The 11,339-nt window shown below is 45.7% G+C and overlaps 1 protein-coding gene across 1 annotated transcript in view; it reads left to right on the forward strand.

Annotated features, from left to right (window-relative positions):
- Positions 1 to 3,363, forward strand: part of SF3B4 (splicing factor 3b subunit 4) — a 74,613-nt gene extending 71,250 nt beyond the window's left edge. Inside the window, exon 6 of the mRNA XM_086945376.1 lies at positions 2,923 to 3,363. Within this exon, the coding sequence (XP_086801502.1) occupies positions 2,923 to 3,095 (173 nt within the window). The 3' untranslated portion in view covers positions 3,096 to 3,363. The remainder of the gene's footprint in view (positions 1 to 2,922) is intronic.
- Positions 3,364 to 11,339: the final 7,976 nt, after the last annotated feature.

The raw sequence follows: 11,339 nt of genomic DNA on the forward strand, positions 1-11,339 counted from the left end.
CCCTACTGTCTCAGCTTCACTGGCTTCCAGTGAAGAAGCGAGTTCAGTTCAAGACCCTTTGTACCATACACAAGAGCCTAACGGGGATGGGCCCTAAGTATTTCATTGACATCTTTCAGCCTTACATCCCAGGACGCTCTTTGCGTTCCAGTAACCAGCAACTACTTAAAATACCCAGAATTAAGAAAAACAGACAAGGTGGCCGTGCACTGGCCTACACTGGACCCACACTATGGAACTCACTGCCGCTTGAACTGAGGTCAATCACCAACCATGTGATGTTTAGAAAAAATCTAAAAACCTACCTGTTTCCCAGCTATTAAAATAATGTCACTTTATCCCTGGACACATTTTTACTCTCACTTCCATCTGCAGTTATAGCGCGGAGATACCCCTTCGGGGGTCTAGTCTGGCGCTTTATAAGCATATAAAATAAAAATAAAAATATATGGAGGTGTGTAGGAGTCTGTGGATGTGAGGCAGTAAGCCTCTGACTGCAGAGATGTTTAGTTGAATCCTCTATAAGTTCTTAAGGATTCTCCAACTGACATTCATTCCCACTGAAGACATTGTACACCCTGGAGAATCAGAAACTCTGGGTACTGATGTCACTGTTAAGCACAATATAATACTGTGATACTGACCTCCGAGGTTTTAGAAAGCAATTGCACTGGGTGGTAAGAAATTGGTGCTGGTTAGCGTAAGCATGCAGGATTATCTGTATCAAACTATTTTATAACACAAAACCGCTCTTAAGTATCTGTAACAGAACATGGTAGTCAAAACTGCAACATACAAGCAACCCATCAAGTGACAGCACTGCTATCACGGAGCTTAAGTTAGGGGTATTTGAGCTTTGTGGCCGGGTATTTTTTGTTTGCACTGTAGTGTTTCCACCAGCAGAGGTATGGACGCTGTAGTGCTCTCAGTTTTAGTATCTGACCTAGGCTACAGAGTTTCTTTTGTCAGGACTCCAATAGTGTTTCTGTAACTACTTTAGTATTACTTTCACTCTTACTGGTCAGATCACTACTTTTGGGAGTCTTGTGTTTAATCATTGCTACCAGTACTAATATAATTTTTAGCAACGATCATACTGAGGCACAGACATTATTGCGAGCTTTGAAACATGCCACATTACTGCTACAACAGAGTGGAGTTCTGCTAGCTGGCTACAATTGTAGTGATGGTGGAGTTCTGCCTTGGTTTGATAAGAATGTAAATAGGAAAGTGAATGTTTATCTTTGGCCTCGAGGGGCGGCTTGGATGATTGGGGTCTTCTTATTACTATCTTGTCCAGTTTGATAGAGAGTTGCTTGAGAGATCGTGGTCTTCTGCATTGATCTGATCTTTGTGTCACAAAGATAGTGTTTTTTTTTTTGCTTTGGTCTGCAGAGAAGCTGGGTCTTAAATTGGTTTTGATTTGTAAAGAATGCCTGTTTATATTTACATTTAGCTGGAGTTAGGGATATGGTATGTCTACGCTTGGGTTTAATTTTGTGTTTGTGATGGACAGTAGATGTACATTATACTTTTGCCTAGTTTTCTTACAGAAATAAAGGGACATTGCTCCTGGTTTATTGTTAGCGTAGAGAAGTTCTGATGTGCTTTGGTCTGAGTTTGTATAAAGTTGGTGAGTCTGTGCTTTTGTTTATTATTAAAACCCACTGTCTAATACACTATCTTCCATTGATTATTTGGAATTACTTTATAGGTCTTGCCTAGGTGGCACTTGCGCTGTCTCTTCGAGACATTCTGTATTTAGAATATGGACTTGAAAAAACGTCCAACTTTTTCATTGGTTCCTGTTGCTGTCCTTTAGAAATGCTGGATTTTTATGAGTGAATACATTTAGTAGTCCCTCCTTTTGGTATTTTGTATTCTTCCATGAGGACTGCCCCTCTTACATGTGTTCTGGTTATTTATACTTGAAGAGAACTCTCTTTTTGTATTTCCTTTTTTTTTTTCCTGCCTCTTTGCTCCTTAACTGTTCGGTTTACTTGAGCAAAGAAACTTAGCTCCTATCATTTGCTTGCTGTTGCTTTATTTCCCAGTGCTTCCCCCTTCACTATTCCCACAACACTGCTTTGGTTGCTTCATATCCCTTAATCACCCCATGCCTCCCCCCCCCCCCGCCCCTCCCATAGCACTGCTCATCAGCCCATTATCACAGGCTGTTGAGCCTGATACATGGATACCTGGCTCACCGGTTGGCAGCTCTCACCACTGCCCCATATCCTGTGCCTAGCCATGTTACCATATGTGGTAAAAAGAGATCTCAAGGTACACCTAGTGACAGCCTTTGGTACTGCACCTTGACAAAACTGCTTGCTTTGATGTAGTCGGAACTGCGATTTTCACTTCCAGCGCTAGGCACCATTACAGGTATACTACTTAAACAAAACACAACAAACTTCTTTATTTTATTAAGATAACGAGGTCATATCTATTGCATAGGTAAAAAAATGTAATTTTTTAACATGCCTATAGCTCCAACTAATGTGAGACCTATTCCATTTCCAATGCTTATTTTCTTTTTCTTTCATTATTCATGCGAGTCTGCTTTCTTGATTTCTCCCTCTTTGCAGCTTCCCCTTCAAATCCCTTATGCAGTTCATGTTGCTTCACCATATTCGGCCCCTCCCTTTCCAAGCTTGTCCTTCGCTTTCCAAAATCCGCAAAACTTTTGCTTGTCTAAAAAAAAGAAATTTCAACCCCAGGCACACTCGGGCAAGCATCTTCATTGGTAAAAGTCAAAGGTGGGGTAAGGCAAGATCTACTGGATTTCCAATGCTTGGTTTATTTCTTTATTTAAATTTTTTCCATCTGAGTTTTGTAGCTAATACTATTGTTTTCTGTCAGTTTTATCTGCCTTGTACCAACAAGTTCCTTATCAAGGTGTCTTTTAATTTTTCGTTCTAGGACACCCTGGTATGCCGCCACATGGAATGCGTGGCCCACCCCCGCTAATGCCACCACATGCCTTCAATGGACCACCACGGCCACCACCATATGGTTACCGGGGAGGCCCCATTCCACCTCCACGCCCAGTACAACGACCGCTAGTCCCAATGAGGGGGCCCATGCCACAGTGAGGAGCTGCAGAATACCGCTGGACAGACCTTACTATTGGCTAGGTGTATTTGTGCTGCCAAGAAGCACCTGCACGTTGACATTCCTAAGGAAAAGACCTGCTTGTTGTCTGGGTCCCGCAGATCGTACCGTTGGTTACTTTCTGATTCATAAGACTGGTGTTTTTTTATGTCATGTTTACTTTAGGACAGCCCACGCCATTTTTAATACGATTCTAAGCGTGAATGCAGCTTTCAGCCACGTCAATAAAACTGGGACGTTTTTCATAGATTTTTTTTTGTCCTTTCATTCCTTCCTTCTGATATCAAATAAATAACTAGGTCTTCTACTGAAAAATATGGTAATTTTTAACTTGCAGATTTCTTCCCTAGTTGAAAGAATGGGGAGGAACATTGTGAGTATCTACTTCAGAAAGGCATTCGATTTGCAACCGACATCCCAGTTTGTCACATTTTACAAGACTCTTCTGGGATTTGGGCAGGCTTAAGGACTGTGGTAGGTATTGTGGAACTTGCAATGATGGGTACAATGTGTACTGTAAGAAACCAGATAATCGGTGGGGACAGATAGCCTCACATACTTTGAAAAGACTCTACTGGTAAGTGTGCACTGATACTGGAGTTCATCGATCCGAAGGACACCGGTATCAAGGGTCATACCAGGAAAACATGCAGTGAAGTGCTGGTCTGAGGACTTTTCGGGCCTTAAAATAATAGGTTGTAGAAACCCTAGCTCTGATGAGCAATGTGGATACTTCCCCACTTGGCCCTGTTGGTACTGTGGAAATAGCACTGGTAACCCTGCACGCACACGACTTTAGCCATGATGTTGCACTGAGTACCCAGGAATTATGACAACAAGGGACCCTTAACAATGAAGGGACCTTGGCACTGATGAACACCAGAATTGGTTCTAGGTTCCCTGAAACCTTTATGTTTCACAGAGACATAGGAAGTGCGGAGTGCTGGGTTTGCAAAAAGATGGGAGGTAGGAACTACAGCCCTAATCACTTTGAGCCCAGCAACTGCATACTGAGGGACCCTCAGGAACCTGGCACTCACTAGCTGTAGCAGCACTTGAATTGTTCGAGGTGTGGCACAGGTGGGCACTGGAGTCAATGGTACTTTGGAGTTATGAGGACTCTAGCAACGCTGATTTTGATGAGCTCTTTGAGGCAGGTAGCTAATGAGCACACTGATGCAGATTGGAAATATACCCTTTGATAAGCACTGGAGTCCCAGGCACAGGTGGGGGGACTATGGACCCTGGCACTGGTGGGCACAGAAGCCTCTGGTGTTAGTGGGCCTGTAAGATGCTCACAGAGGAGTTCTGTGCAAGTTATAAGCTCTGCACTCTGTGAAGAAAACGTGGGGCCCAGGAGCTGATTCCACAAGTCTCCCCAGCGCAGATGGGCACCAGGGTCCCTGTACTGTTTGTTAAAGGAAACCTGGCATTTATGGGTACATGGGACCTTGATTGATGTGAAGTGTGTGTGTGTGTGTGTGTGTGTGTGGAGGGGGATTTGCACTTGATATGCTTCCATTAATACTAACGGGGAATTTGGCGCGGTTATTCCCAATGGAACCTAGGCACTGATGGGTCCTGGTGATCCTGGCACAAAGTGCACTTGGGACCTTGGCCCTGAGGACCAGAGGATTCCGGCATTGGTATGATATTGGCGTTGAGGATCCTGTCCATTTGTGGCACTACATGAAAAAGACCTTGAAGTCTTAGGCACTGGCGAGCTAATAAGTACTGCCCTTAGCCCTGATGTGCCCCTGATCCCCATGATGGGAGAGTGGTCTGGTGGCTAAATTCACGCTTTGTCCCCTAGCTTACAGATCTATACTTGTTTTTCCTGCATGATTACCTTGGCCAATCTCTGTAGTCTTGATCATAAATTTACAAAACTAGGACTAGATTCCCTGGGATGCAAAGGAAAAACTGGAATATCTAATCGCCCATGGAGCCGGTACACTTGGTAGTTATTCTACTGGCTTATAAACTCTTGTACCCTTGTTTTCCCTATTCCTGCTGCCGACATGGAGACATTTGCCAACTTTTTCAGACCAAAATCGGGCAGCATTTCTCAGGTTTCATAACGATTAAGTAGTATATATTTTAAGGTTTCATATTCACTAATTATATTGATGGCATCACCAAATGTATAGCCAACATACCATCACAGGGAATTGTGTTATAAAATTGAATGCTGAGCAGTGGAAATTGTTTAGCTTCTGTCGCAGATATCCTCTTAACATACGAATAACATGAGGTCTATCACGAAGTCCTCGAGACCTGGCCAGGGAATCTGTTAGAGGGTGTTAACGTAGGATATTTGCCAGGCGGCACCCATCCAACTGCTGTCTCACCAAAAATTATGACGAAGAGTCGCTTAAGTTCATTTTGTTTTAGTACAAATCTTTTCAAGCTTCATACTTTGCAAAGATTGCAAACGTTATAAATACATTTATTGTAACTTTGCACACCACTTGTGGGTGAGATGATGGGTTCCCAAGTACGTTTCCCCGGGGCATTTTATTAGCTCCCTGACGCTGACTTGGTAAATCTGTCCTTCCTTCTAGAGGGTGGCCCCCCTTACCAGCGGGGAGTTCCCAGAGTACGTTGCAGCTTGTCTCTTCCTTCTGGGGGTGTCACCCTGGCCAGAGGAGAATTGCCAGAGTACGCTGCAGCTTGTCTCTTCCTTCTGGAGGGTGGCCCCCCTGACCATCAGGGAGTTGCCAGAGTACGCTGCAGCTTGCCCTTTCCTTCTCGGGGGTGTCTCCCTGACCAGCGGGAAGCTCCCAGAGTACGCTGCAGCTTGTCCCTTCCTTCTGAGGGGTGCCCCCCTTACCAGCGGCAGTTCCCATAGTACGCTGCAGCTTGTCCTTTCCTTATGGCTGTGTCCCCCTTACAAGCGGGGAGTTGCCAGTGTACATTGCAGCTTGTGTCTTCGTTCTGGAAGGAGTCCCCCCTTGCCAACTAGGAGTTCCCAGGATACGCTGCAGCTTGTCCCTTCCTTCTGGAGGGTGCCCCCCGTACCAACGGGGAACTCCCAGAGATCGCTGCAGCTTGTCCCTTCCTTCTGAGGTGTGCCCCCCTTACCAGCGGAGAGTTCCCATAGTATGCTGCAGCTTGTCCTTTCCTTATGGCTGTGTCCCCCTTACCAGCGGGGAGTTGCCAGTGTACGCTGCAGCTTGTCTCTTCCTTCTGGAGGGTGGCCCCCCTGACCATCAGGGAGTTGCCAGAGTACGCTGCAGCTTGCCCTTTCCTTCTCGGGGGTGTCTCCCTAACCAGCGGGGAGTTCCCATAGTACGCTACAGCTTGTCCTTTCCTTCTGGCTGTGTCCCCTTTACCAGCGGGGAGCTCCCAGAGTACGCTGCAGCTTGTCCCTTCCTTCTGGAAGGTGTCCCCCCTTGCCAACGGGGAGTTCCCAGGATACGCTGCAGCTTGTCCCTTTTTTCTGGAGGGTGCCCCCCTTACCAGCGTGGAGTTGCCAGAGTACACTGCAACCTGTCCCTTCCTTCTATAGGGTGTCCCCCCCCCCCCCCCCCTTGCCAACGGGGAGTTCCCAGGATATGCTGCAGCTTGTCCCTTTCTTTTGGGGGTGTCCCCCTTACCAGCAGGAAGCTCAAGGAGTCCGCTGCAGCTTGTCCCTTCCTTCTGAGGGGTGCCCCCCCCCCCCTTACCAGCGGGCAGTTCCCATAGTACGCTGCAACTTGTCCTTATCTTATGGCTGTGTCCCCCTTACCAGTGGGGGAGTTGCCAGTGTTCTCTGCAGCTTGTCTCTTCCTTCTGGAGGATGCCCCCCCCCTCCCTTGCCAACGGGGAGTTCCCAAGATACGCTGCAGCTTGTCCCTTTCTTTTGGGGGTTTCCCCCTTACCAGTGGAGAGTTTCCAGATTAGGCTGCAACTTGTTCCTTCCTTCTGGGTGTGTCCCCCTTACCAGCGGGCAGTTATCAGAGTATGCTGCAGCTGCACTGGCCAGAGCGCCGTCAGAGCCCAGGACAGCATCTAAATGGATTTTACTTTCACTTCTGTGCATACCCCTCTACTTCCCACAAGGGACCTTTTTTTGTTAAATCAAATAAGAAACATGCAAAATACATTCGTGGGGGTCTAATAGCCCGATTACATACTGGTAATCGTCATTGTTCTTAGTTCTCTTTGTCCTCGCCCCAGCCACTGCAACATGAGAAATACCTTTTGATATGAAGGACTAATTCTTGCCATTGTAATGCAACACCATGAATTTAATGGATAAAGATGAAAAGGCCAATTTAAAAACCACAGAAAAATGAATTCAGCATCTCTTCATAGGGAAAAGACAAACATGGAAGCAAAAAAATTGTACTGTTGGGGAGTGCACAAACCCCAAACCAAACTTGTGATCACATTTTGTAAATGATACGCAGCGGACAGTGCTTTATAACAATGTCGTCTGAAGGGGCTCGGCTCTCAAATCTCACCAACAGAACCCCAGCCCACGAAGCTGAAACTCCTCCATCTGATCGGGAAAATCAAATAGATTTTTTTTTTGTTAAGTAAAAGCAAAGGAAAGTGTCTTAATCAATATGCTCATATTTGATTTTGATGCATGTTACCTCTTCTGGCAGGCCACAAACGCCTATTTTCTGAAAGAACTGGCACTGTCAAGGTAAATTGACAATGCTCTTTTAACATCCAAACATTGCAGTACCTTTCTTCATCTGTAGAGGGGGGTGGTATGCTGGCACGAAGAACAAACTCTTCAAAAGAAATGAAAATAAGAGTTGACTTTATGCAGAAAAGAGGGATCGGCGTAAGAATTACCCAGTGCTCTGAACCTCCGAAAAGGAGGATGGCACCATAATACAGACCACCCTCTCAATCTGCATTCATAAGTCATTGCTGGGGGGGCACCTGCTGCTTTAGCCACGGGGTGGAAATGAGCTGCAACTGGCCGACTCTTGGGTCCAGCTCGCTCTGACACTTCTGATGGGGCACAATAGCCCTGTGAAAAAAAGTGAAGTCGCTTGGCAGTATGAAGGCCGCCTGATATGTAACACACTGAGAACGTAGGGTGATGTAACGCTCAGCCTCAGAGAGAGTGTTATTCATGTGTGAACTCTGTGAAAATCTCACTCGACATGAAAATCTCAACCAGCATAAACTTGAGTGACAGGTGACCCATAGGGATGAGCATCACAGACTGAATCCTGTTGCGCAGTGGTCGTAGGAGTCCATAGCCTCCACTTCTATTTGGAAAACTCCTTAGGTACCTCAAGAATAAAATTGAAAGGGGTTTTACCTGCAGGCTATTTCACTTTCTTCCACAGCCCGTGAGAATTCACAGCACTTGCACCAAAGGGCTCCCTTCCAAGAGGGAGGTCGAGCCCAGCCAGTATTGTAGATGTGCCAGGAGAGGCCTCGACGGTGAAGCAAGCCATTATTAAAAAAACTGATTAGTTTCCAAACATTTTGGGGGAATCTGTCCTCATGTTTATTATCAGTACAGAAATGTTCTGGATGGTTTCTTTTCAATACCAGAAAGCTCACAACTAGTTAATCAGTACTGGGGAGCCACGGATGGTTTATTCTCAGTATTAGAGAGCCCTAGGTGGTTTATTATCAGTGCCAGAGGGGCCCTGGATGGTTTATTCCAAGTTCTTCAGCACCTTGGATGGTTTATTCTCAGTATTGGAGAGCCCTCGATGGTTTGTTATCAATACTGAAATATCGTGGTTGGTTTATTCTTTGTTCTTTAGCACTGTGGATGTGTTCTTCTCAGTACTGGGCAGCCATGGATGGTTTATTCTCAGTACCGGGCAGCCATGGATGGTTTATTCTCAGTATTGGAGAGCCCTCGATGGTTTGTTATCAATACTGAAATATCGTGGTTGGTTTATTCTTTGTTCTTTAGCACTGTGGATGTGTTCTTCTCAGTACTGGGCAGCCATGGATGGTTTATTCTCAGTACCGGGCAGCCATGGATGGTTTATTCTCAGTATTAGAGAGTCCTCAATGGTTTGTTATCAATACTGAAATATCGTGGTTGGTTTATTCTTTGTTCTTTAGCACCGTGATGTGTTCTTCTCAGTACCGGGCAGCCATGGATGGTTTATTCTCAGTACCGGGCAGCCATGGATGATTTATTCTCAGTACCAGGCAGCCATGGATGGTTTATTCTCAGTACCGGGCAGCCATGGATGGTTTATTCTCAGTACCGGGCAGCCATGGATGGTTTATTCTCAGTACCGGGCAGCCATGGATGATTTATTCTCAGTACCAGGCAGCCATGGATGGTTTATTCTCAGTACCGGGCAGCCATGGATGGTTTATTCTCAGTACCGGGCAGCCATGGATGGTTTATTCTCAGTACCGGGCAGCCATGGATGATTTATTCTCAGTACCAGGCAGCCATGGATGGTTTATTCTCAGTACCGGGCAGCCATGGATGGTTTATTCTCAGTACGGGGCAGCCATGGATGGTTTATTCTCAGTACGGCGCAGCCATGGATGGTTTATTCTCAGTACGGGGCAGCCATGGATGATTTATTCTCAGTACCGGGCAGCCATGGATGGTTTATTCTCAGTACCGGGCAGCCATGGATGGTTTATTCTCAGTACGGCGCAGCCATGGATGGTTTATTCTCAGTACGGGGCAGCCATGGATGATTTATTCTCAGTACCGGGCAGCCATGGATGGTTTATTCTCAGTATTAGAGAGCCCTAGGTGGTTTATTATCAGTGCCAGAGGGGCCCTGGATGGTTTATTCCAAGTTCTTCAGCACCTTGGATGGTTTATTCTCAATATTGGAGAGCCCTAGACCGTTTGTTATTAATACTGAAATGTTGTGGTTGGTTTATTCTTTGTTCTTTAGCACCGTGGATGTGTTCTTCTCAGTACTGGGAAGCCATGGATGGTTTATTCTCAGTACCGGGCAGCCATGGAAGGTTTATTCTCAGTACCAGGCAGCCATGGATGGTTTATTCTCAGTACTTGAGAGCCCCAGATGGTTCATTCTCTGTACTGGAGAGCCTCAGATGGTTTATTCTCAGTACCTGGCAGCCATGGATGGTTTATTCTCAGTACCGGGCAGCCATGGATGATTTATTCTCAGTACCAGGCAGCCACAGATGGTTTATTCTCAGTACCAGGCAGCCATGGACGGTATATTCTCTGTACTAGAGAGCAATAGATGGTTTATTCTCTGTACTAGAGGGCCCCAGATGGTTTATTCTTTGTACTAGAGAGCCCCAGATGGTTTATTCTCTGTACTAGAGAGCCCCAGATGGTTTATTCTCAGTACTAGAGAGCCATAGATGGTTTATTCTCAGTACCGGGCAGCCATGGACGGTATATTCTCTGTACTAGAGAGCAATAGATGGTTTATTCTCTGTACTAGAGGGCCCCAGATGGTTTATTCTTTGTACTAGAGAGCCCCAGATGGTTTATTCTCTGTACTAGAGAGCCCCAGATGGTTTATTCTCTGTACTAGAGAGCCCCAGATGGTTTATTCTTTGTACTAGAGAGCCCCAGATGGTTTATTCTCTGTACTAGAGAGCCCCAGATGGTTTATTCTTTGTACTAGAGAGCCCCAGATGGTTTATTCTCTGTACTAGAGAGCCCCAGATGGTTTATTCTCAGTACTAGAGAGCCATAGATGGTTTATTCTCAGTATTGGAGAGTCCTAGGTGGTTTGTTATCAATACTGAAATGTAGTTGGTTTATTCTTTGTACTTTAGCACCATGGATGTGTTGTTCACAGTACCGGGCAGCCATGGATGGTTTATTCTCAGTACCGGGCAGCCATGGATGGTTTATTCTCAGTACCGGGCAGCCATGGATGGTTTATTCTCAGTACTAGAGAGCCACAGATGGTTTATTCTCAGTACCAGGCAGCCACAGATGGTTTATTCTCTGTACTAGAGAGCCACAGATGGTTTATTCTCAGTACAAGGGAGCCACAGATGGTTTATTCTCAGTACTTTAGCACCTGGGTGGTTTATTTTCAGTACTGGGCAGGCACGGATGGTTTAATTTCTGTACTAGAGAGGCACCAATGGCTATTCTAAGTGCCGGGCAGCCATGAATGGTTTATTCTTTGCACTAGAGAGCCACAGATGGTTTATTCTTAGTACTTTAGCACCTTGGATTGTTTATTCTCTGTACTAGAGAGCAACAGGGGGTTTATTCTCTGTACTAGAGAACTACAGATTGTTGATTCTCAGTACCAGGCAGCCACAGATGGTTTAATCTCTGT

Source organism: Lissotriton vulgaris, chromosome 12 (genome assembly GCF_964263255.1).
Source record: "Lissotriton vulgaris chromosome 12, aLisVul1.2, whole genome shotgun sequence".
NCBI classification, from domain to species: domain Eukaryota; kingdom Metazoa; phylum Chordata; class Amphibia; order Caudata; family Salamandridae; genus Lissotriton; species Lissotriton vulgaris.